The 27222-nt window shown below is 37.1% G+C and overlaps 1 protein-coding gene across 1 annotated transcript in view; it reads right to left on the minus strand.

Annotated features, from left to right (window-relative positions):
- INPP5B (inositol polyphosphate-5-phosphatase B) overlaps nt 1–27222 on the minus strand; it is an 81418-nt gene that overhangs the window by 44281 nt on the left and 9915 nt on the right. The window contains 4 exon segments of the mRNA XM_074305201.1: nt 19129–19245; nt 23990–24100; nt 25787–25816; nt 26851–26948. Coding sequence (XP_074161302.1) covers nt 19129–19245; nt 23990–24100; nt 25787–25816; nt 26851–26948 — 356 coding nt within the window.

The following is a 27222-nucleotide window of genomic DNA, read 5'->3' on the forward strand; positions in this document are numbered from 1 at the left end:
ATAAATAGATTAGAGAAATAGAGGATAGTCTATCTCTCAGACCTGTGGAGGAGGAAGGAATTTATGACTAGAGGAGAACAGAGATCATTATTGATCACAAAATAGAAGATTTTGATTACATCAAACTAAAAAGTTTCTGTACAAACAATACTAATGCAAACAAGATTAGAAGGGAAGTAACAAATTGGGAAAATATTTTTAAAAACAAAGGTTCTGACAAAGGTCTCATTTCCAAAATATATAGAGAACTGACCCTAATTTATAAGAAACTGAACCATTCTCCAATTGATAAATGGTCAAAGATATGAACAGACAATTCTCAGAGGAAGAAATTGAAACTATATCCACTCACATGAAAGAGTGTTCCAAATCACTACTGATCAGAGAAATGCAAATTAAGACCACTCTGAGATACCACTACACACCTGTCAGATTGGCTAAGATGACAGGAACAAATAATGATGAATGTTGGAGGGGATGTGGGGAAACTGGGACACTAATACATTGCTGGTGGAGTTGCGAAAGAATCCAGCCATTCTGGAGAGCAATCTGGAATTATGCCCAAAAAGTTATCAAACTGTGCATACCCTTTGACCCAGCAGCGCTACTACTGGGATTATATCCCAAAGAAATACTAAAGAGCGGAAAGAGACATATATGTGCCAAAATGTTTGTGGCAGCTCTTTTTGTTGTAGCTAGAAACTGGAAGATGAATGGATGTCCATCAGTTGGAGAATGGTTGGGTAAATTATGGTATATGAATGTTATGGAATATTATTGCTCTGTAAGAAATGACCAGCAGGATGATTCAGAGAGGCTTGGAGAGACTTAAATCAACTGATGCTGAGTGAAATGAGCAGAACCAGAAGATCACTGTACACTTCAACAACAATACTGTATGAGGATGTATTCTGATGGAGGTGGAATTCTTCAACATAAAGAAGATACAACTCACTTCCAGTTGATCAATGGTGGACAGAGGTAGCTACACCCAGAGAAGAAACAATGGGAAGTGAATGTAAATTGTTAGCACTAATATCTGTCTGCCCAGGTTGCATGTACCTTCGGATTCTAATGTTTATTGTGCAACAAGAAAATGATATTCACACACATGTATTGTACCTAGACTATATTGTAACACATGTAAAATGTATGGGATTGCCTGTCATCGGGGGGAGGGAATAGAGGGAAGGAGGGATAATTTGGAAAAATGAATACAAGGGATAATATTATAAAAATATATATATATAATAAAAAATTAAAAAAAAAAAAAAAAAGAAATGGCCAGCAGGATGAATTCAGAGAGGCTTGGAGAGCATGAACTGATGCTGAATGAAATGAGCAGAACCAGAAGATCACCATACACTTCAACAACAATACTATATGAGGACGTATGCTGATGGAAGTGGATATCTTCAACATAAAGAAGATCCAACTCACTTCCAGCTGATCAATGATGGAGAGAAACAACTACACCCAGAGAAGGAACACTGGGAATTGAATGTAAAATATTAGCACTACTGTCTATCTACCCAGGTTACTTATACCTTCAGAATCCAATACTTAACATGCAACAAGAAAATTGGATTCACACACATATATTGTATCTAGGTTATACTGTAATACATGTAAAATGTATGGGATTGCCTGTCATCTAGGGGAGGGAGTAGAGGGAAGGAGGGGAAATTTTGGAAAAATGAATACAAGGGATAATGCTATAAAAAAAATTACTCATGCATATATACTGTCAAAAAAAATTATAATTATAAAATTAATTAAAAAATATTTGGAGAAAGTTTATACTACATGATTAAAATGAAGAGAAAAAAAATTTTTTTTCTATGAATACCATTTTTGCTTCCAGAAGGGTTAATCCCTTGTCAATAGAGAATATGAAGAGGTCATGGACTCTCTCTGCTCTGTTTCTCAAATTATGGTAAAATCACTGGAAGAATGAAACACCACAGAAGAATCTAATCTGAAGAGAATGACTAAAAATACATTTTCAACTATGTTTACCCCACAATATCCTTTCATATGAAATAGAAGCATGAAAAATGCCTTATATGAATCAACAAGAAACTTTGCTATCTCCTTAGAGAGCATAAAAAAAGACAGGGAAGAGAAGCATGGCAATGGAATTTACAAAATTCTTCCTACCTGATCCTCTTCCTCCATCTTCAAATGGAATTTTGCCTCCCTAAATTCACATGAATAACAAAATTTTATTTTGAAGTCATCTTTCAGGTCTAATTTTCTCAAAAGCTATGTTATTTACTTACTATTATTAAGTTTCAAAAGGGGAGGAATGGTTTATCCATTACCAAAGGTAGCACAGTAGAATAGAAGGAAAGAGAAACTTGGAATTCTAGAACCTGGGTCTGCCCCCCATGAGCTTTTATGCGGTCTTAAGCAGGTTGTTTAACCTTTCTGTGCCTCGGTTTCCTCAGCTGTAAAAATAAAGAAGTTGAACTAGAGGATTTCTAAATTCCTTTTAGCTCAAATCTATGACTTTATCTTCCCAAGGTAACACAAGAAATGAATAGAATATTAGGGACTAAAACAGAAGTCTCCTAACCTCTAGGACATATTCTCAAGCCATAAGTTTGACCATGTCACTCTCCTATTCAATAAACTCCAATGACCCCCTAGTATCCCTAGTTATCATCTACAAACTTCTCTGTTTGGAACTTAAAGCCCTTTGTAAACCAACTCCATTCTCTACTTTTCTTGGTACATACATTATCCCCTCCCTTAACACACTCAACAATCCAGCTAAACTGACCTTTGAGCTGTTCATTACACTTGACAATTTAGTCACCAGTCTCCATGCCTTTGCATAGATTCTCCCCACCCACCCACCCCAATCTCTTAGAATCTCTTCAAAGTTCAGCTCAAATGGCACTTCCAACTTGGAGCGTTTTCTGATCTTCCAACTGCTAGTGCTTCTCACACCAAAATTAACTGGCATGTATTTATATATGCAAATATACATTTTGTTGTTTAGTCATTTCAGTTCTGTCTAATTCTTTATGGCATTTTGTTTAAGGGGGGAGCAAGGACACTGGACTAGTTCACCATTTCCTTCTCTAATTCATTTTACAGATGAGGAAATTGAAGCAAATAGAGTTAAGTGACTTGCCCAGTGTCTTTCCTAGTTAGTGTTTGAGACCAGATTTGAATTCAGGAAGAGGAGTCTTGGAAAATAGTGAATAAGATAAATAAAAATATGATAGGAAATTGATAATGTTAATATTTGGTTTTCTAAGTCAACAGGAAGCCTACACATATCCTTATACAGGTTAAGTAGTCCTCATTCCAATTTGAGTTTACATCTCTAATCAATAGAACTCCTTGAATACTGCATTTCTTTCCTAAGACTTCTGCTAGGAAGGGCCAAATAGTAGAGAACTCTCCTGGGGAAAGGAGAGATCTCTCAAGGTTTACTAACCAATACTTATCTCACTCATGGAAAGTTTGCTAAAACAAATACAAAGCAATTTTGCTTTAAAAATTGGGCCCTTTTGGCCTCATTTCCAAAATATATAGAGAACTGACTCTAATTTATAAGAAATCAAGCCATTCTCCAATTGATAAATGGTCAAAGGATATGAAAAGACAATTTTCAGATGATGAAATTGAAACCATTTCCACTCATATGAAAGAATGTTCCAAATCACTATTGATCAGAGAAATGCAAATTAAGACAATTCTGAGATATCACTACACACCTGTCAGATTGGCTAAGATGACAGGAACAGATAATGATGAATGTTGGAGGGGATGCAGGAAAACTGGGACACTGATGCATTGTTGGTGGAGTTGTGAACAAATCCAACTATTCTGGAGAGCAGTTTGGAATTATGCCCAAAAAGTTATCAAACTGTGCATACCCTTTGACCCAGCAGTGTTACTACTGGGCTTATATCCCAAAGAAATTCTAAAGAAGGGAAAGGGACCTGTATGTGCCAAAATGTTTGTGGCAGCTCTTTTCATAGTGGCTAGAAACTGGAAAATGAATGGATGCCCATCAATTGGAGAATGGCTGGGTAAATTGTGGTATATGAATGTTATGGAATATTATTGTTCTGTAAGAAATGACCAACAGGATGATTTTAGAGAGGCTTGGAAAGACTTACATGAACTGAAGCTGAGTGAAATGAGCAGGACCAGGAGATCATTATACACTTCAAGAACAATACTGTATGAAGATATATTCTGATGGAAGTGGATATCTTCAACATAGAGAAGATCTAATTCAGTTCTAATTGATCAATGATGGACAGAATCAGCTACACCCAGAGAAGGAAATGAATGTAAACTGTTTGCATTTTTGTTTTCTTCCCAGGTTATTTTTACCTTCTGAATCCAATTCTTCCTGTGCAACAAGAAATTCAGTTCTGCACATATATATTGTATCTAGGATATACTATAACATATTTAATATGTATAAAACAGCCTACCATCTAGGGGAAGGGGTGCAGGGAAGGAAGGGAAAAATTGGAACAGAAGTAAGTGCAAGCGATAATGTTGTTAAAAATTTCCCATACACATGTACTGTCAAAAAAAAAGTTATAATTATAAAAATTTTTAAATGGGCCTTTTCTTTATGTAGACAAAAATATTATTTGCTCTCAGACAAATACCAGAAGCTTATGGACATGCCAACTTGAAGTTACCCAATAAATAAACAAAGCTATGAAATGTTAGAGAGAAATAAATAAAAGTTAGACCATGGTAACTAATTTGTACCTTTTTAGCTGCTCATGAATCCTGATTTCTTCAGTCAAATATGATTTATTTGTTCTAGACTTTAGAATAAACTCTCCCAAATCTTGATAAATTCCCCTTATAATCTTCTTGGAACATAACCTCCCCAGAACTTGACACAATGGTTGGCTAATAGGTGCCCTTTAGCCAAATGTAATGCCAGCCAAAGTCCCAAGGGTCTTATCTTCAGAGATTAACCTGAATGCAATTTCCAGAACCTTTCACCAACTATCTTTTTGGTTCCATATTGGAATTATTTCCCATGTGAGGCGACTTCCTCATAGTGCAAACATACCAGGTCAGAAGGGCAAATCCTAAGACTCTGACCAGGTATTGTGAAAGATACCAGAAGTACTCATTCTGCAAGTACTATGTAGGAGCAAGGCAGCTAAACCAGTTTGGCATATATAAGTGGTATGAGTCCTCTCACCAAAAGCAGCTTTCAGGATGTTCTCAGCATACTGAAGTCACTGATCCTTGAACAACTGAAAATTAAGGTCTAGCTGAAACTTCTCTGCAGGGTTACCAGTGATGGGATGGGCAGCAGGTACAGGTTTCCCCCCTCATCTTACCCTGGCTCCTTCTAGCTCTATGATCACTCTTTTTCCAGCTTTTCCTTCTTCTCTAGTTCCTAAGGATACTGTTGCTTTCTTTCCTGCTCTCAGGACAGGATCTACAAGAGACAGGTCAATTCCTCACCCACTTTAATCCACAGTCTAGCCATCATACCCATTGCTAGAATGGTATGGAGTGAATGTGTAGGTGGAGCGCATCTAGAGTCAGAAAGACTAAAGTTCAAATATGAACTCAGAAATTAATCAGTCCTGGGACTCTGTGCAAATCACTTAACTTCAATTTTCTCAGCTATAAAATTGTTGTAAGGATCAAATTAAAGAATATTTGTAAAGTGCTTAACACTGGGCCTGGCACATAGCAAGCACCTAATAAATGCTTCTTTCCCCTTCCTTTCTTTCCCAAATTATCTTCTTCTTGCCTTCAGTCTTTCTCCCTCACTTTACATGCTTTTGCTAGATTAATCTTGTTTAAACAAACAAGGGATAGAAAAGAATAAAAGACAAGCTAGATTACTTCAATGACAAAATCAAAAAACTTTTGTATACATAAGAATCAATGCAACTAGAATAAAAGATAAACTGGTAAGAGGGAGGGGAGCATCAAACATCTCTCTCCCATTGGTTTAGGAAACTACCACCCCTTCAGGAATATCACTATGCCTGCCTCCTCCCATCCTTCCAACAGGAGCAGTCTTCCCAGCCTCAGAAGGTCAGAAATATACAAAAATAGTACATCCCCAAGAGATAAGTAGTAAAAGGAAATTATCCACAAAAAAATGAAAAATTGTTCCCAGTCATAAATAAGAGTACAAACTGAAATAACTCTGAGGTTTCAGCTTACATCTATCAACTATCAACAAAGGAAAAATATGAAAATAGTGTTGGAAGAACTGCAGAAAGATAAATTAATTCTCTATTTGAAATTATGTGAAAAGTTATGAAAACTAATCATATCTTTAGATCCAGCAATTCCCCCATGGGGGTATGTATGTATGTATGTATACACATACACACACACACACACGCGTGCACACACACACACACACACACATTTAAGGAGGGGAAGACAAAAAGCAACAGCAGTATTTGTCATGGAAGCAAAAAACTAGAAACAAAGTAAAGCCTTATTAATTATACTTGAGAATTCTTCATTGTAACACTGACCCGTTCCCCTCAGGAAGGGGAAATCAAAGAGAAGGCAAAGACACATACACACCATATTGACTGGGGAATTGTGATATATTTTTCTCCTTTTTCAAAAAAAAAATTATTTTCAATATACATTGCTTTATAAATTATGCTGGGAGAGAAAAATCAAAGCAAAAGGGAAAAACTATAGGAGAGAAAAAATAAACAGAAAAAAGAAGTGACTATAGCATGTGATGGTTTACATTAAATCTCCATAGTTCTTTTTCTGGATACAGATGGCATTTTCTGTCGAAAGTCTTAGGATTGCTTTCGACCACTGAACAATTAAGAAGAACCAAGTCTTTCATGGTTGATAATTGCACATTCTTGCTATTATTTTGTACAATGTATTCCTAGTTCTGCTTATTTTGCTCAGCATCGGTTTGTATAAATCTTTCCAGGCTTTTGTAAAATTAGCTTGTTTATCATTTTAATCGAGCAATAATACTACATTATCTTCGTATACCATAAGTTATTCAGCCATTCCCCAATTGATGGACATCTACTCATTTTTCAATTCTTTGTTACCACAAGAAGAACTGCTACAAATATTTTGTACATAGAGGTCCTTTTCTCTTCTTTATGATTTCCTTAGGACACAGACCCAGTAATGGCACTGCTGGGTCAAAGGGTATGGACAATTTGACAGCTCTTTGGGAACAGTTCCAGATTGCTCTCCAGAATGGTTGGTTCATTTCACAACTCCACCAACAATGCATTAGTGTCCCAGTTGGGAATGGTGACATATTAGTGTAATGGAAAAGTTGCTATGTGTGTATACACGTATGTGTATTTATATATTAAGTTACTGTATTGTTAAAAGAGAGAGAGAGAGAGAGAGAGAGAGAGAGAGAGAGAGAGAGAGAGAGAGAGAGAGAGATTAGGAATTCAGAGGAACATGTGAAAATGTATGAGCTGATAGAGAATGAAAAAAGCAGAACTAAGAGATTATGTAATATGACTATAATGATGTAAATGAAAAAATGCAGAATGGCATCTGAACTCAGATTATAAACAATGACCAATCACAGTTCCAGAGGGCAGATAATAAAATATACTTCCCTCATTGCAAAAGAAAATTGGGAGGTGTGGAAATGTATCTCACTATTAGTCATGATCACTTTGTAGATTTTTTTTATATGATGGGTGCTATGAAAAAAGTGAGGGGAGATCCTGTGGTAGTCTAAAAAAGGCATCGATATGTATAAAAATACACAATAAAATATTCTTTTTGCCTCTTCCCCAAATCTCTTCTAAAATGTCCCTTTCATCTTTTTTCCAAAAAGTTGATCAGATTGTAAGATAAAAAAATCTTCATGCCTCTAATAAAAATGGGACTCAATTACCTCTAAGATTCCTTCAAACTCTGAGCTCCTAAGATTCTCTTGTATAGTGTTCAGGACCTTTGGCATCCATTTCAGAATCTGTTTTATCAAACTTTTCTTTTACCACACTATAAAAAATTCTCTAATCTTTCTCTTTATTTGGAGTGCTCAAGAAGTATTCTATAACTGTAATTTCTAGTTCTATTCTTCTCTTTTTATAAAAACTCTACCTACCCATCAAGGTCTGGTTCATTTATCAACTTCTCCCTTAGATCACTTCAAACTATTATAAAGTTTGTTTTGCTGATCACTTAATACTGTCTTGTATGTTATTTAAACTTACATCTATGAGTGTATTTTCCAAACAATAAGACTATAAACTCCTGGAGGGCAAGAACTATAAGTAAAGAGTTTACTTTATGTATTTAATTAATTTTCTTTCCTTATAATGCACAGGCAAGGAAAAAGTCTAGACCAGTAGTGTCCCTTGTAGAGTACATAATGGCTTAGAAAAATCACAAAATAATATTAGGTTGTATTGTAGCCTTATTTATTTTGTTAAATTTTCCAATAACATTTTAATCTGGTTCCTCTTGCACTCAAGGAATTGGCAGAAGGAGGCCCCAAACCACACTTCTAGTTTGGACCATCATGATCTCATCAAACAGACAGTGTGTGAGTAGTGTGTGTGAGACAGGGAGGGGAGGAACTTCTCTTGCAATGGGGCTGAGGAACTCCCTAACTTCCCCTTTCTGAGTTTCTTGAGGGACAGATCAGTGTCACAGTGATACTTTCCACATCACTTCCACCTAGAGTCAATCCCCTTGCACTGAAGAATCTGCAAAAACATGCCAGCAGCAAACATTGTTTCAAAAACAAACCTAAAGTTAATCTTACACTCAATGAAGTAAATGTTGGTTACTTTTGCTAAAATATGCTTTCCCCTCTTTCAATTATTGTAACCAGGGCTTTCTCAATGGATAGTAGTGGGAAAGAATATATTTGAAAATGAAGATAATATAAAACAAAAAAAAAGTAAGAAAATGGTGAATAGATTTGTATAATACCTATCTGTGACAGGTACACAGATATATCCTTTATAATGTTTTTCTAATGAACATTTCCCAATAATGTCACCAGTAGCTTATCACCAAACTAAACTATAACACTTAAAATGTCACTGAAATATAATTTAGCGAATAGTTCAAGATGCAAACTGAAAGGTTGGCAGCAATTCAAATTAGTACATAAGCCCCAGTAGGGTTGATTTTACTGGATGTCAGTCATGTAATGTCCCATCCTCTTTCTGGTTGTGCATCTGCAGGACTACTATACTATGTCTTAGCTGTAGTCTCACCTAGAACCTCTCCCAGTTCCTTGAGCATCCATACTCAGGAACATCCCTCTGCCATGCCATCCCCACCTCCTCAATGATGAATTCTTCCAAGAGTTTCCATTGTAGGGAGCTGTCCTGGACAGCCAACTTATTCTAGATACCTTCATCCTTATATAACATACACACATACACATATACTTTTTCAATTCCTTTTTTGTGTTCTATCTTTCACTATTAGAATGTTAGCCCTTTAAGTATAGGGACTGTCTTTTTTTTCTCTTATATTTCTATTCTCAATTCTTAGTATAGTGCCTGGTATGTGTGTTGTTGTTAAGTAATTTCTCAGTCATGTCTTATTCTCCATAACCACATTAGGGGTTTTCTTGGCAAAGATACTAGAATGGCTTGCCCTTTCCTTCTCCAGATCATTTAATGAATAAGGAACCTAGACAAACAGGTTAAGTGAGTTGTCCAGGAGCACATGGCTAGTAAGTGTCTGAGGCCAGATTTGAACTCACAAAAAGGAGTTCTGACTCCAGATCTGGCACTCAATTCACTGGGCCACATAGCTGTCCTTGCTGGCATGTAATAAGTACTTAAAAAAAATGCCTTGAGTTGCCCATTTTTAACACTTCCTGTCGAACTAACTGTAATAGTGTTCTACCAAACATTGTGTTTTTAAGTAAGCATTTATAAAAGCTATACTTATACTGTATACATAAAAGTGAGCCTCCTATAAGACTTAATAGTTTATCATAATACACTGGATAAAATCTGAGTATTTTTCAAATGGTATTTAAGAGATTGTGGCTAATTTGTTACTATGAAATAACTCTTACCACCAATAAGATAAGATACAATGTTAATTCACTCATTCAATAAGTTTATTAAGTGCCTATCATGAGCAAAGCACTGTGCCAGGTACTAGCACATAAATGTATTCATTAATATTCGACTATTGCCTTCAACAGAGAATTTGATTTTGTCCCAAGTCAGAACGCCATCCAAAAACAACTTTGCCTCTCCTTCAGACACCAAATAGCATAGTTTGTTTGTTTTTTTAAACACCCAACTTCTAAAAAAGGAAGCTATTTAAGGTCAACAGGTTTCTAGACAACCTTTGCCATCACTAATCACACACTGCAATTTCTTTCTTCTCATTTGCATCTGTGAATGAATGATTCAAATAAGATTCTTCTATTCTGAGCAAAAGTCCTCTTAGGTCATCAAGCAAGAAATCCTCCAAGATGAAGTAATCTGATTATAAAGTTAAATAAGTAAAAGCAGGAAAATAATATATTGATGTAAAAGAAGAGAAAAAAACTGTGCAATTATAATGATCAAGCTTGACCCCAAAGAGAAGATGCAGCTCCCTATATTCTCTGCAGAGGTGGGAGTCTATAAAGTTGGTTGTTTGTCTTTCATTTGAAGAGGACCAATGATATGAGGAAGGTAATGTCTTGCCATGCAAGTGAATTGGATTTAAGCAAAGCAGAGCTGTGCAAAGTCACCAACCTCATTTTCCACCAGAGCCATCTAGGTCCACTGGCAAGATATAGATCAGGACATCTGCAGGTGGACATGGAACACTGCATTTAATGTCAGAATTGCTTGGTGTGTTGGCTGGTTTCACTGAACTCACTTTTATTTCACTTTTTAATTATTAGTTACATGAAATCTTAGAGAATATGAGGGGGCAAAGAAGAAGAATATATTTGGAAATTAAGATGGCATAAAAAAATCAACAAAAAAAATTTAAGGAAAAAAATCTTCCAAGGAAGACATAGATTGTAGGCAATAAAGAAATATGATATGTTGAATGTTAAGAGATGACTTTATCCAATATTCCTATACCAAGGCCTTAGTGTCTCACCCACAGGGCCAAAAGAGAAATGGATAAAAGAAAACTAAGGAGAAGTGAGAACTGCCTATCCTGCTTAATGAGGAAGAAAGGGCCTTCTCTTCCAGAAGCTGAGGGCCCTAATTTATTTTCTGTGTATAAGAATTCTACTTTAGAGGAGGAACAGAGTAGCGACATATTAACTGTGTAGTACCAAATCCCTGTTTTTCCAGATCTGCAACCTATAACTATGCTCTCCACAGAACAGATTCATAGATGACAAGCTCATTGAATTTATTAGAGACACAAAGCTAAAAGGTATAGCTAACATTTTGGATGACAATCAGAATCCCACAATTCCAGGAGGGATATAGTGCCATATCCCTTTTATAGAAGGAAGGAAAACCAATCAAGAGACTTGCTGAATGCTGCAACATCAAGAGAGAATCAAACAGGTTAAAATTTCACACTTATAACTCTGCCCCAGCTGAAACATCCTACTCCTTTCACAACAGACTATATACACCATTAACATCTACCTCTTAGACACTGGGCTGGTTTCTCTCCTCCAAAGATAAAATTCCTAAAGTAAAAGGGAAAATCAACTTCAGGAAACCAGCTGACTAAGGAAACCTTGAAAAACCCACAACTTTGTTCCAATACTAAAATTATTAGCACTTCCAGAAATAAACATCTCATTCACATTTATTTGCAAATTTCATGTCACATCAGTTACATTGTATATATTACAATTACTACTGTATGTTTCAAGAAAAAAAGATATGCAAGTCTCCTGTTTGTTTGTTTTTCTATTGACCAACATAATAATATCTTTCCTCAAATAAATATTTATTCCTCCCTCTGAGTTGTCCCTGAGGACTCTTCTTTTCAAAGTTTCCTTTGTAACTGAATATTTATGGTTTATTTGCCTTGCTCTAAACTGTCCTTCAAAGAATCCAAAAGCAAACTTTTTTTTTTAGGAGAAAGTCCCGGAAGAGAAAGTTTGTTGCTCTATCCAAATGATACTATGTCTAAAGTTACAAGGAACACAGAAGGAAAACAGGTGGGGAAAAGAGGAAGAAAGTGAATACACAAGAACCCTTTGTGTAAAAACAGCAAGGTGACCTAAAATGATTTAATTTGCTTAGAAACCAGTATAGCCTCCAACCCAGGTGGAGGTAGTAATTGGGATGTCACTACATCTAAGTCAAATAGAAACAAATTCATCCTTTAACATGACTTTCACATCAAATGAACTTGTTGACAAATGAAACTTTGTTTATTAATTCCAACAGAGTAAAATCCCAGAACTTAGTTGCATTTTTTAAAAGAGGCCCAGGAGCTATTTTTCCAACAATCTCTGGCTTCTACCATGGTAATCTGGGTTGTGCTTTGTTGGGATCTTGAGATATAAATAGCACTCATTTCCTTCCAGTCAAGCTATAATGTTTGTTTTCTGGTTCCACCAAGGGGGGGTGGGGGGGAGGAACCTAAGACAATTCAATCTATATTTGAATTACAACCCTGCCTACTTCAACTAAACAAAGAATTTTAGAATAGTTTTGAAAAGACAGGGATAGTTTCTTGCTCTCACCACCTTATCAAGTTACTTAAAAGCCTGATTCCAATAGACCAATAGGATTTGGGGGTGGCTATTTCCTTCTACCACAATCCTAAGAATCCCATGGGAAATCTGTCATTTGGCTCTTCAGCACCCTGGGATCAAGGTATATACACATATTTAACTGGGAGAAAGAGCAACTCATTAATCACTCAATTGAAGTTTAGCGGGCAAACCTATGTAAATTGGATACACAAGCCCTACTAGCTGAGAAAATCTCTTTCCCTGTGACCACTTTAGGAAAGAACATACAGGGGAGAAGGGGGGGGGGAAGGGCACCTCTAGCCACAAAACTGGTAAAAAATGAGGCATCTCTTCTAAATCAAGCCACATCCATTTTAAAGGAGAAAAGAGAAACGCACATACAACAAATAGAAGCATAGTAAAAGAAAACCATTTGCCCAAGAAAATTTGGCCAGATCAGTTGTTCATCCAAAAATAAGGCTTTTAGACTGAAGGAGCCAAAGAAATTTGGAAATGAACACAAGGCCTTTGGGTGAGTTTGGCATCCAAACAGATGCACAGTTCCCATTTTGATACTGATTCTAAAGAATGAAGAATTGATGAGAACATCTTAACATTCTGGTCCGTGCTATGAGTGTGATCTACACTTTCTCCCTTCTCCTGCAGCCCTTTCTGCCTACGATGTCCAAGCTGATATCTCTAAAATAGAATCAAAGAAAGGTGCTGATCCCTTTGGAGAAGCATAAGGGTTTTCAGTGAACTTGTGAACTATAAAGGATTTATTAGAAAAAGAAAACAAAACCCAAGTTTGATTTTTTTCTAGCAAAAGGGAAGAGGGGAAATAAAAGTCAGATTCACATTCCCTATTAGTTAAAAAAAAAAAAAAAAATCAACTGTGATGATCAGAACTGAACAAGGTCCAACGAGGGCAGAGTACAATGGCACGATCAACTCCATGTTCCTAGGAACAACGCCAATCTTCATGCACTTAACACTAAATGAAGCTTGCCATTTTTTTTTTTTGTGCTATAACATACTGCTCACTCATGTTGAGCATGAAGATTGATAAAACCCAGATCGTTTTCTTTCTTTTCTTTTTTTTCTTTCTTTCTTTCTTTTCTTTTCTTTTTTTTTTTTTTTTTTTTTTTTTTTTTTTTTTTTTTTTGGTTTGAGGCAATTGGGGTTAAGTGACTTGCCCAGCTAGGAAGTGTTAAGTATCTAAGACTAGATTTGAACATAGATAGTTTTCAAAACATTTATTGTCTAACCATACTTTTCTCATCTTACAATGGAGAAGTTGATCTTTTTTTTGTACCCAAGGATAAGACTTCAAATTTATCCCTACTGAATTTTATCTAATTAGATTCAGCCCAATGCTATTGTCCAGCAAGATTCTTTTTGGATCCTGACTCTTATTCAATGTAAAGTCTTCCATCCCAGTCTATTTATCTATGCCATTATCATTAATGAATGCTAGGTGGCCCATTGGATAGAATCAAAAAGACTTGATTTCAAACACAGCCTTAGATACTAGATGTATGGCAAATTATTTCAACTCTGTCTACCACACTTTCCTCATAGGTAAAATGGGAATGATGACAGCACCCTCCCTCACAGGGTTATGGTGAGGATCAAATGAGCTATCTACAAAGAACTTTGAAACCTGAAAGCATCATACAACATACATCAGCACACATATTGATAAGAATGCCAAATAGCACAAGACCAAGCAGTTACTCTAATACAAAGTCCCTTAAACATTGTCATTGAATGTTTAACAATGCTCTGGAACTCAGCCATCAATCAACTCTGAATGTAGGGGCAGCTAGGTGGCGCAGTGGATAGAGCACCAGCCTTGAATTCAAGAGGACCCGAGTTCAAATTTGGTCTCAGACACCTAACACTTCGTAGCTGTGGGACTCTGGGCAAGTCACTTAACCCCAGGCTCAGAAAAAGAAAAAGAAAAAAAAAACTCCGAATGTATATAATACTATCATTGTTTAATCCAGAGGTTCATGAACTTTTAAAAAATGGTAAATGTATTTCATATATAATTAATTTCCTTTGTCATATTTCATATTAAAAACATGATCTTAAGAAGGAGTCCATTTAAGGCGGTTCTAATAGACTTGTGATGGAAAGAGCCATCCACATCCAGAGAGAACTATGGAGACTGAATGTAGAGCAAAGGATGATACTTTTTGTTGTTGTTATTTTGTTTGCTTGTTTGTTTGTTTTTTCCTTGTGGTTTTTTTTTTTTTTTTAACTTTCAATGTGAATTTTCTTGCGAAGCATGACAAATACAAAAATATGCTTAGATGAACTATATGTTCAATTTAATTGCTTCTGGGGAGAGGAATGGGGGAAAATTTTTGCAAAGGTGAATATTGAAAAGTATCTTTGCATGTATTTGAAAAAATAAAAAGCTATTATTTAAAAAGGGGGGTCCATAAGCTTTGCCCCACTGCCAAAAGGGTTCCCTGAGGCTAAGAATCCCTGGTAATCTATAACTCTCCAAAAAATAGCATGAAGTATGTCATCAAAAGTCTTTTTAAAATGTAGCTAATATATATTCACAGCATTCCCCTCACTTAGTAGTCTAGTAATCCCATTAAAGGTTAGCTTGGCACAAGCTGTTCTCAATGAAACCAGGATGGTCTTTCTAGATGTTCATCAATCATCTCTCTCTAATGAGCTTTTTCTAGAATAAAGGGTTGTCATGTGGAAGAATGACTAGTCTTGTTCTTTTTTGCCCCAGAGGGCAGAACCCTGGGGGGAAAAAAAGGATGGAAATTTCAAAGAGGCAAATTTGGCTCAGTATCAGGTGATATTTCCCAACAACTAGATGTCCAGAAGTGTAATGGCCACTCAAAATATCATCCCAGATCTACTTCTTTGGCAGGTCTGGAAGTAGAGGCTGAATGCCCACTTGTTGGCATGTTATAGAAGAGATTACTTTGGTTTATGGGTTGAATTGGATGGTTGCAGAATCCCTTCCAATCTCAAATACTGTGAACTACAAAGTTGTTAAGGTTACTTCTCTGTAAGTGATTCAACATCTGTAAAATGAAAGAATTACATTAGAAGATCCCTAAAGCCCCTATCAACATTAGCCTTTTGGGATTCTAATGTTCCTTTTTCCTAGCACCTGTCCAGAGGGATAGATTTGCTAGTTCTCTGTCCAGAAGATCCATTACATATGACTTCTCTTTTCTTTCACCCCTCCTTCCATTTAGAAGATTTTTGTCTTTGTTAGTGTTCTGGGCTAGCAAGAAGTAGTTGGGGGTTTTCTCCCTTTTTTATAATGTACAGATTGTAGAGCCTAAGTCCAGGAGACTCTGCTTTTCTGGGGCTTCATACCTGATCCCTGAAGGGTCTTAATTTTTAACAAAGTTCTTTCTACTAAGTTTTTTGTCCTCTACCTGCACTCAGAGGTGAGGTCAGTCAAGTTTGGGAATGCTACATTCTAGTTCTAAAGACCTTTATATCTCCGTGCTTTTAATGAAAACATTTAATAACATTGTTCCACATAGTTCAACAATGATCTTCAAAGAAGCAAACTTTTTTTTTTTAACTAAAAACCAAAGCTACAATGAAAGCAAAGCCCTCAACATTCAGGTAGCTGTAGTTTTTGGAGATGGAAACAAATCATAGAGGCACCAGTTTATGTCTCTAAAGGGGCAGTTACTTGAGTTTAAACCTGGCCTGAGAAGAAGGGAAGGAAGCTGGGAAACAGTCAATAGAAGAGAAGGAACGTACTTTAATTATTATTTTAGTATGATTACTAAATGTTAGTATACTAAGTATTATTATTACTTAAATTTATAGAACACCTACTATGTACCAAGCACTGCTCTAAGCTCTGGGGTACCAGAAAAAAGCTACTCCCAGCCCTCAAGAAGCTCACAGTCTAATGGAGACAATGTGTATTTTTCCATATATGGAAAAGATAGAGGCAGAATAAGCTAATGGTAATAAACAGAAGGAAACTACCAAAATGAAGGATGGCAATGTGCCTTTCTCTCATCAGATCCCTTGATCCTGGGCAGCTTCTTTTAGAGGGAAAACAAAGAGAATGCCCTTTCGTTGTTTTTGCTTACTTGTTAAGATTCTACAGAAGAGAGCACAGTACTGAAGAAAGGAAAAAAGTAGAAAAATCAAGTAGATTGAGTTTCCCTTAGATAAGTCTAGAAAAGACACAAATAAATTTCCCTATCAAGCACCTGAGCTGTTACTTATGGAGACTGCAGTGAAAGAAGTACTATCCTCTCTTTAAACCCTTGTGAAACCAGGTCCCTCCCAGTTCTCATGGCCTTGACAAAGCCTTCTAACATATCCTTCAATTCCCTTCAATGACTAAGAAAGAAAGGCAACTCATTATCTTGTTATTGTACCCAAATTCTACTTGATAAACTGAACATTCATTACTACATCAAAAGAAAGATCCTAAACCTTTTGATCCCTTCCAGAAAAGGCTTGAAAATGGACTCACAGAGGTCTGCACTATTCCTTACTAACATCAGGCTGGTCTACATTACTGGCCAGCACTTAGTCAAGCAAAACCAAATAAGTGGCCCTTGGGACTACAGAAAAATGCCTACCAGGGAGTAGTTGGTGATTGTCCAGTTATTTTCACCTTCCAAGATCATCTTGGAAGTCAATACTAAAATCAGTTTCTCAAACACCAAATTCACATGTGGAGGCTATCAGTGTCATAACTTTAGCAAGTAATTTCATTTCTCTGAATTCAGTTATCTATCCACAAAAAGGGAGTCTTAAACAAGATTAATTCTAAGGTCTCTTCCAATTCCAATATTTAAATGTTCTGAGGAGCTGTGTAAGGAAGGGTAACATCATAAAATTATAGGCCAATCCTAGAATTGATCTTAGAGATTATAGACCAGAAGGAAGAAATTGAGACACAGAGAACAGAATTGATTTATTCAAAGCAGCCACTGGTCATATCACCTGACTGTCAGAACAAGGTTCTTTTCACTTAGTCAAGTTTCTAGTTCTTAGCAAGACTCTTTAAAAAAGGGATTCTGACTCCCCAAAGTCTACAGTCATTCCCTAGAATCTAAAAACCCAAGTTTAATGTTAATTACTGATTCCTACGGACTCACAGGATGTTAGCTCCCTTTCAGCCCTTAAAGATCACCTAACTCAAGGTTCTTAATTTTTTAAATTTCCCTTTACTTTTATTCCCTTTTTCATTTTAGTGAAACCTATGGATCTCTTCTCAAAATAATGTGTTCAAAAGAATAAAATTAATTAGATTATAAAGGAAACAAGTTATATTGAAATAGTTATAAAAAATCAAGTTAATAACTCTTAACCTAACTGAACCCTTTCATTTTATACATGAATTAAGATGTAAGAAATTGAAACAACTTGCAAAAAAAAAAAAAAAAAATCAAGGGATTTTGGCAGAAGAGGAACTAGAACCCAAATTTCAATCCAGCCCAGTTGCTCTTGCCTCTCCAATAGATTGCCCTCACTATTACACAAGGTATTTCACTCATTCACATGTATATTTAGTACTTCACCCATTAAGGGCCCTCCCCAACAGAAACAAAGTGTCTAATTAAGATGATTAATCTTCCTAACCTCCTTGCACACAAATTGAGTCGAGGAGTCTTCCTCTATGACCTAATTGATTCATTCACAGTCCTACCACGCAAACCTGGCCTCCAGCCCTCCACACTGACCCTCCAAAATCAACAAACATGATTTAAACGCCTACTATAAAACGAACACTGGGTCAAACAACGATGAAAAAATCTCGGCCCTCCCTCGGGGAGGGGAGGGGAGGTTGACATTCTACATAATTTTTAGACCCTCCTGAATTATCTCCATCTTCCAGACAGATATCCCCTTTCAATAATCTACCCTTCTTCCACAGTGATCCTCCCAAGTAATCTTTCTTTATTGCATACCGACCCTCAGGAATAATCCTCTCTAGTTACACACTGACTTTTCCTAATAATCTATCCTTCCTTGCCCATTGACCTTTCGAATAAACCCCCCTTTTTGCATCCTGACCCTTCGAAATAATCCGTCCTTGATGCACACTGAACCTCCCAAATAATCCGATTTTTTTGCACACTGACCCTCTCCTCCTCCCCTTCCCCAGTTCCGAATAATCCAACCTCCCTCCAATCCTGAGACACAAAAAGGAAGGGGAGACAGAGCAGCAGGAACCTCTTCAGCCTGCTAATCTACAGTCCTACTAAGGTGCCCCCGGCCCAGATCCCCAAAACAACCTGCAGCGTTCCGATCCCGAGAGCCGGACATGTCATCTCCAGGCAGCTGCCTTTGCTTCCTCTCTCAGCTTCCTCACCCCCTGAGGAGGCCACCGAGGGCCACGCCCACTTTCCTAGACGTCAAGCAACATTCACCAATAGAAGAGCCCACCCTTTTGCTAAAGCCCTCCTTTAATTTCCAGGGACCTCCCGCCAGGGCAAGATTCTCCCTTTCTCTACCAATCTCCTCTCGTCCTGCAAACGTACCTGCGTATGCAAGCACAGGCTTCTGTGGCTGCTGCGGCTGCTTTGACTGCTGTTCTTCCAAACTTGCGCCCCGGTATCGGTTCAGCCACTGAAACTGGGGATCTGGGACTCCAGAGCCTGGGTTTGTGGAAGGGAAGGCAGAACTTCAGCCCTCAGAGTTAAATAGACATCGAAGCACTAGATCCGAGGCGCTGCTCGCCCTCGGCGCCTAATAAAAACTTGTTGATTTAGCGAATAATTGCTTTGGAACTGGGAAAACTCGTAATTAGATGGGCATAGATAAGAAGCATCTGAGCTTCAGGAATACAATTCCCGATTCTGGTACCTGATTAGCTGTAGGATCATAGGCAAATTACTCAACCTTTCTGAACCTCCATGTGCTCATCTGTAAAATGGGAAGAATAAAATCCATAGAATCTAGCCCACAGAGTAGGGGGGTGAGGATTAAAAGGGAATGGCTTGCATTCCTGAAGCCCTATGTAAATGCCAGTTACTATTATTATTGTAGTTTTAGCTGAAACATCTAAGCTTACAAGTTTACAAATAGGAAAACTGATAAATAATTTTGAGGATAAATGATTAGCACAAGACACGCAGCTGAGATTTTATCAAGATCTTCTAACTCAGGGGCAGCTAGATGGTGCAGTGGATAGAGCACCAGCCCTGAATTCAGGAGGAGTCAAGTTCAAATGTGATCTCAGACACTTAACACTTCCTAGCTGTGTGACCCTGGGCAAGTCACTTAACCCCAACTTCAGAATAAATAAATAAATGAAAATTTAAAAATAAAATGAAATACTAAAAAAAAAAAAAAAAAAAAAAAAAAAAAAAAAAAAAAAAATCTGACTCCAAATTCAATGTTCTCTGTCTATTGAACCATGCTGGGTTTACAAATTTCTTTTTGACACTGATTGAATTCCAGAGCCAGATACTTGCAGCTGTATATACTAGTGCCCAATCTCTCCAACTTATCCATAGCTATATAGAGACATATTTGGACATAGTTTGTTTTATGTTGTCTCTCTATTAGATTGTGAGCTCCCTGAGGGCAGAAACTAATTTTTTTTTCCTCTCTTTTGATCTTTAGTGCTTGCCACCTGGCATATAATAAGCATTCAGTAAATGCTTATTGAATGACTATCTCCATCATCAAGCCAACTGCCTATCTAGCAATTAATAGGAATTTAATAAATACTTGATTAATCGGTTGAATTCAATTTGACAAGCTTCTATTTAAGTCTCTGCACTAGCTAAGGTTACAAAGACAACAGTGAACCAGTGAATCTCCTCTAAGGATTTTATATTCTACTAGAGAGAAAGTTTATGTAAATGGATAAGTCAACACACAAATAGCCATCAAACAAATGTAAAGCATTTAGAGAGAGCAAAAACAATTAGAAACATCATGTTTCAGTTCTAACAATAAAAGATCTCCTCACTCCCACCACAAGATTCCCCAGAACCCTAGAGTAAGACAGAAAAGGGGAATTGATCCAAGAGAAAGAGCACTGAGATGACTCAAGACCCTTGAATTCTGGTTCCAGCTCTGCTACTGATTCATTGTGACCTTGGGCCTCCTCCCTGGGCCTCTTTCTTCCCCAGCAAATGATAAGATTAGAAGAGCCCTCTGAAGTCCCTTCTAATTGACATTCTCTGTGGATCCCTTTGCTCTAATTCAGAAAGACCTACTTCCCTCTGCTCCCCCAGTTCCAGATTGACTCCTGGTGGCCCCTTCTCTATGGTTTCTTGGCATAAGGGGTCCTGGAGAAATCACTATGGCTCAATAGCCAGGATATGATGTCCCCAAGAGAGAAAAGGAAATGAGCAATATGAGAAAAGGGCAGAAAGGAAAGATGCAGGCTCAAGATGATCACAGCTCAATGCAAGACATGAAGATCTTAAAGCCCTCACAAACTGGGCTTTCTTCTGGGAATACTGGATAAAAAGAACTAGTATCATTAAGTGCTCTCTGCACCTTAGACTCACTTTCACAATGCATTTGTATATCAAGGGCAGCCATTTCTATCTATGCAATGTCTTATCACATACAGTTTTTCTTTACCCTCCCAATCTCATTCAGGCACTCATGTTATCTTTTTTGGCATAAGCTTCTTCACTGGGTATGAGGGAATGAGAGAGTGAGGGGTCCAGTATAACACCAAGGTTTTTTCCAGTCTATCCTTCACATTTGACCTAAGAAATCTTCCTAATGTCTCACTGGGATCACATCACTCTTCTCTACCAAATTCTTGTGGCTCCCCATTGCCCACTGAACAAAAGTATGATTAATCTCTTACTATTCAAGGCCCTATCAGCACATCTTCAATGAACTTCTGTCTTATCTCCAGCTTTGCAATTGCTTTCACATCCTTTCTACTCCAGTATTCTTCAGATCTCTTTTACATCCTGTCCTTTCTTATTTCCATCCATTTGCTTATACAGATGAAAATTCAGCTCAACAAAATATATTAACCCCTTTTTATGTATAGAGTACTATGCTAGGTGTATAGATAAAAAGACTCCCCCTTTCCCTTTAAAAACAAAACAAATAGTCCCTGACTTCAAAGTGCTGACATTCTACTTGAAGAAGTGAAGATTGAGGTCAAAGAATAAGATCCTGAGGCATAAGCAGTAGAAAGCCAGATGTAGAATTAAAAAAAAAAAAAAAAAAAAGGAAGGAAGGAATCAAGGAAGTAACAAAGGAAAGAAAGCAAGAATAAAGGAAGGAAGGAAAAAAGAATAGAAAAAAAACACCAGCAGGGGTTCTTAATTTTTTCAGTGTTGTGTGCCCCTTTAGTTGGCTGCCAAAATCTATTGTCTATTCAGAATCATGTTTTTAAATACATAAAATAAAATATATAGGACTACAAATGAAGCCAATTATATAGCAAATAGCTAACTATTACTTAGTGTTTACTTTGTTCAAGACATTATGCTAAGAGCTTTACAAATTATTATTTCATATGATACTACAACCCTGGGAAGTAGGTATTATTATTATCCCCATTTTACAGATGAGGAAACAAGCAAATAGAGGTTAAGGAACTTTTCCAGAGTCATAAAACTAGTAAGCATCAAGGGCCTCTTTTGAACTCAGGTCTTCCTGACTCTAGACCTAGTGCTGTACCACCTAGCTGCCCCTAATTAGTAAATATCATGACATTTTTCGTGTTTAAGATTTCTATAAATATGATCTCAAATTGTATTAAAAAGGAGGCATGTCTGAGGGCAAGGAAAGATTGTAGCAGATTAGATATTTCTCAAAGAAAGAAAAATTTTTAAAATTGCTTCCAGCAGAAAGACGCTAACTGTTAGTATAGTTACTTACTTAGGTCTGTCTTGGGTCCACTTCTCTTCTTCCTCTATTCTATTTCACTTGATGATCTCATCAATTCACATGGTTTTAATTACCATCTATCTCTACCACTGATGATTCTCAAATAAACTCATTCTGTCCCAACCTCTCTGCTAAATTGAATCTTGCATTTCCACTTGAGTTTCACACAGCTCAAACTGAATGTCCAGTAGACATCGTAAACTTAACATGTCCAAAACCGAGCTCATTGTCTTTCTGCTGAAATCCTCCCTCTAATCCCTTTTCTTATTACTATAGGGCAATATGATTCTCCCAATTCCTCAGGTTCAAAATCTTGATGTCATCCTGGACACTTCACTTTTTCTCCCTCATATTCAAACTATTGCCAAGGCTTCTCAATTTCACCTTTGCAACATCTTTCCAATATGCTCCCCCCTTGCTCTCCTCTGACACTGCTCCCACTCTAGTGAAGGTCCTCATCCCATCATACCTAGACTATAGAGCCTGATGGTGTGTCTGCCTGCCTCAAGTCTCTCCCCAGTGCAATCTATCCTCCATTCAATCATTAAGGTGAATTTCTTTCTTTCTTTCTTTTTCAATCTGAATATTTATTATAGTATTAAATAATAATATTTGGTTTCATAGTATATATACTGCACCAGACCCAAGAAGTTCACAATCAAATTTTTTTTAAACACATTTAAGTAGGGTCCTTTTCTTAAAGCAAAAGTCATCATTCTATGCACTCCTATTCAATAAACTTCAATGGCTTCCTATTGCCTCCAGGATCAAATACAAAATGTTCTCATCGCCTAGTCCCCATCTAATTTTCCATTCTTCTTATACCTTAATCCTAAATTTGTACTCTTTGATCCACCCACACTGACCCCAGACTGTTCCACAAACAAGACATTTCTTCTCTTGGCTCTAGCTATTCACTCAGACTGTCCCCTATTCCTAGAATACTCCCCCTTCTATTCCACCTACTGACCTCTCTGCCTTCCTTTAAGTCCCAACTGAAATCCTTTTGCTTCCCCAAAGCCTCCTAAAACTAGTGACTTCTTTGTTAATTATTTCTTATTTATATTCTTATATTGTATATAATAAATAATTTGCTTTGTAAATATTTGTATCTTGTCTCTTTCATTAGATTATAAGCTTCTTGAAGAAAGGCACTATCTTTTGCTTCTTTTTGTTTCCCCAACACTTAGCACAATGTGCCAAGTACATGGTGGGTACTTAATAAATGTTTATTGATTGATTGATTCCTTGCATGTTTGTCCTTTCTGTCATTAACATAAAAATTCTTTGAGTGCTGGCCTGTGCTATACTAAATTATGTGTTCCTATACCGAAGGACCTTGCATTAGGAGGTACTCAACAGTTTGTTGAATTGAATTGTTGAAGGGTAAAACCCCTAAAGGACCTTAGATATGAAATGCACAGAGAGTATGAGATCAGTCCTCTCCACTCCTACAGAAGCTGTCAGAGGCTACTAAAGCAAGTGGGATCATGGAAGAAGGAAGTTAACAGAAGAGTCACTCACCGGGGTAAGATCTGATGACTTCCTGAAGGAACATTCTGGTATGAGAGCCAAAGGGGAGCCGAACAGTGAGGCTGATCTCTTCAGATTCTATCCAGACAGTCACATCGGAGCCTGCATAAAGAGAAAAGCTGAAGGGCACCTCAAACATGCATACTGGTCTACCCTCCACTACTCTAGGTCAATATCATCAAGGGAAGAACCAGTTCTTCCTAGGGGCTCCTAAGTTCACCTTAAGTGACTCTTCTAGACTTCCAAGATTACTCATCCAGGCTTTAAACTGATATCCTTAAAAGTATGGGGAAATGACAGTCTTTAATTCTCTTTCCATTCCTCCCTCTTAGTCCCAGCTCCATTTCATTTTATGAATGGGGCAAACAGAGGCAGAAAAATCACCAAGTCCATGAGTAGCAATATGATATCATGGAAAAGGTCATGAACCAAATCAAAATCTCAGCTCTGGCATTACTTAGTCCTGAAATAACTTGAATAAAATGAGAAAGTTGAACTATTTGATCTCTGGTAGACTATCCCCCAATTCATGAGGCCCATGTTCATTCCACTCCTAACTCTACCTCTTCTACCTTCTCCCTAGCAACCTAGACTCTTTGGGTACCATTCCCCCAATTATCTCCACCCTGACCCTTTCTACACCCTTTCTGACCAGATGATGCAGTGGATAGAATGTACGACATGGAGTCAGAAAGGCCCAATCCTGCCTCAAGTACTCCCTCGGCAAGTCAAATAACCTTTCTGCCTCATTTTTCTCCATGGTGAAATAGGAATAATAATAGCATCTACAAATCAGTTTATATATGTAATGTGCTTTGTTAATTTTAAAGTGCTGTATCAATGCTATTTATGATGATGACAATGATATGTTCTCTTATCCAGTTAGAATATAAGCTCGTTGAGGGTAAGCACTATCTTTTATTATTTGTATTTGTATGCTCAGTGCTTGGCATAGTGCCTGACACATTTGTTGTTCTACTGTGTCAGTTGTGGTCCGATTTTTCATTTTCTTGGCAAAAATACTGGATTGCTTTGCCATTTCCTTTTCTAACACCTGGCACATGGTAAGTACTTAATAAATGCTCTATTAACAGGGCAACTAGATGGTACAGTCAATAGAGTATAGGGCCTGTGGTCAAAAAGACTCATCTTTCTGAATTTAAATTTAGCTAAGGGAATAACTTTATCCTGTTAGTCTCAGGTTCCTCATCTGTAAAATGAGCTGAAGAAGGAAAAGGCAAACCACTCTAGAATCTTTGCCAAGAAAATCTACATAGGGTCATGAAGAGTTGGACTCAACTGAACAATAACAATTATTTATTAATTGAGCTATCCCTCCCTTTCATATCTAAATCCTATAACTCTTGACTTTGCAAAATACTTTCCAAAAAGTCATCCTCTGATATTGTGATTCTTATTATCATGTATCATTTAATAGAAGAAGAAATTGAATCCTCAAGTGGTAAAATGATTTGCTGAAGATCATACAGGTCATAAATAAAATAAGGATTTTTAACTCAGTACTTCTGACCCTAAATCTAGTGTTTTTTCCACTCCCAAAGCAACATAGAAATGTTAGATACCAAGGTGTTCACAGCTCTCACCATTACAGTACTTTTAGTGAGCCAGGAGAAACTGCTGAGATCTTCAGCCCAACTAAAAATGGTTTTCAAAAGGAAAAGGAACTGGAGTCTTTTTTTAAAATCCATTTCTTTCACAACACTTCCTGAACCCTTTTCCAAACTGAGACCAAAAAAAAAAAATAATAATAATCAATGGAGAACTTACCTAATACATGGAGGTCACAGTCAGGAGATACTGTCAGAAGGAAAAGAAATATCATTTCACAATTAGAGGATCTCAAAATCTGAAAGATGGAAGAGGAATCCCCATTATGACAATAAAGATAAATGACCATCTAGCCACCACTTAAATACCTTCAATGGGAACAACTCTGCCACCTCTCCAGGTAGCCTAATCCTCTCTGGACAGCTCAAATTGGTAGAAAGTTTTATTCCTGACATTAAACCTAAATATATATTTTTTCAACTTCAACCCAGTGCTCCCAGTTCAGCCCTCCTTTAAATACTTAGAGGTAACTATTTCAACACCTTTCTCTTCACCCCTTTTCCACATCTTTTCTTCTTTAGGCCAAATATCTCCAGTTTTTTCAACTGATCCTCACATGAGATAGACTCAACCCCTTCCACCATCCTGGTGGCTTTCTTCTGGATGCTCTCCAGCTTATCAATGTCTTTCCTAAACTGTGGCATCCAAAACAGAATATTCTAGATGTAGTCTGAGCAAAGCAGGCTACCACTTCCTTTATTCTGGTAGCTATACCTCTCAATGCAATTCAAGATTTCATTTTTGGTCTCCATATCACACCCTTAACTCAAATTAATTTTGCAGCACAACAAAACCCCTGGATTGTTTTGTTTTGTTTGTTTTTTTTTTTTAGACAAATGATGCTATCTAACCATCATGTCTAAACTTGGATTTATGAAGTTGATTTTTTTTGAAAATGGATGATTGTATTTATAATTCCATATTCCTAGCTCAATATTCAAGCCTGTTGAGATATTTTTGAATTCTAACTATTTTGACCTTTCAAAGCCTTATTCATAGTTTCAGGCTTCCAGAGTCTGTAGATGTCTGGGGAGGGCCAACTCAAGAACAAAATGAAAAAAAGTCCAAAGTGAAGAGATGTACCATTTAGTTTCTTAAGAGTAAGAACCTTTATCAGGATCAAATTTGTGTAGTACACTCCGCACCTCATACCTAACATAGTACTAAAGCAGGTATTTAAATATCTGTTACATCATCACCTCCTCCCCATCCCTACAAGGCACCTTCTTCCAGTGTAAAATTCCTGTTGATGGGCACCACTTTGTCCAGGGACACATCCTCGCCAGTGATCGCCATCCTTCGATGACAGTACAGGAAGAGGCTGCAGACAGAAGGTTTGTGGCTCTTAAATATCCAGGAACATTGATCTCCATAGGAGGGTGACCACAGGCTCTCACCAAAGCCATAAAACCTTGGAGAGCCTTCTGGGAATGAGTATGGGAAAGACACTAAGTGCACAGTTAATATACATCTATTATTCAATGGTTACATTAGCCATGACCAAAATTGGCCCAGAGGGGTACATAGAATGAGCAAATCCGATAAATGTATAAATGTAATGAGGCTATAAAATCACCAAATAAACTCCCTCCCTA

Source organism: Sminthopsis crassicaudata, chromosome 3, assembly GCF_048593235.1.
Source record: "Sminthopsis crassicaudata isolate SCR6 chromosome 3, ASM4859323v1, whole genome shotgun sequence".
NCBI classification, from domain to species: domain Eukaryota; kingdom Metazoa; phylum Chordata; class Mammalia; order Dasyuromorphia; family Dasyuridae; genus Sminthopsis; species Sminthopsis crassicaudata.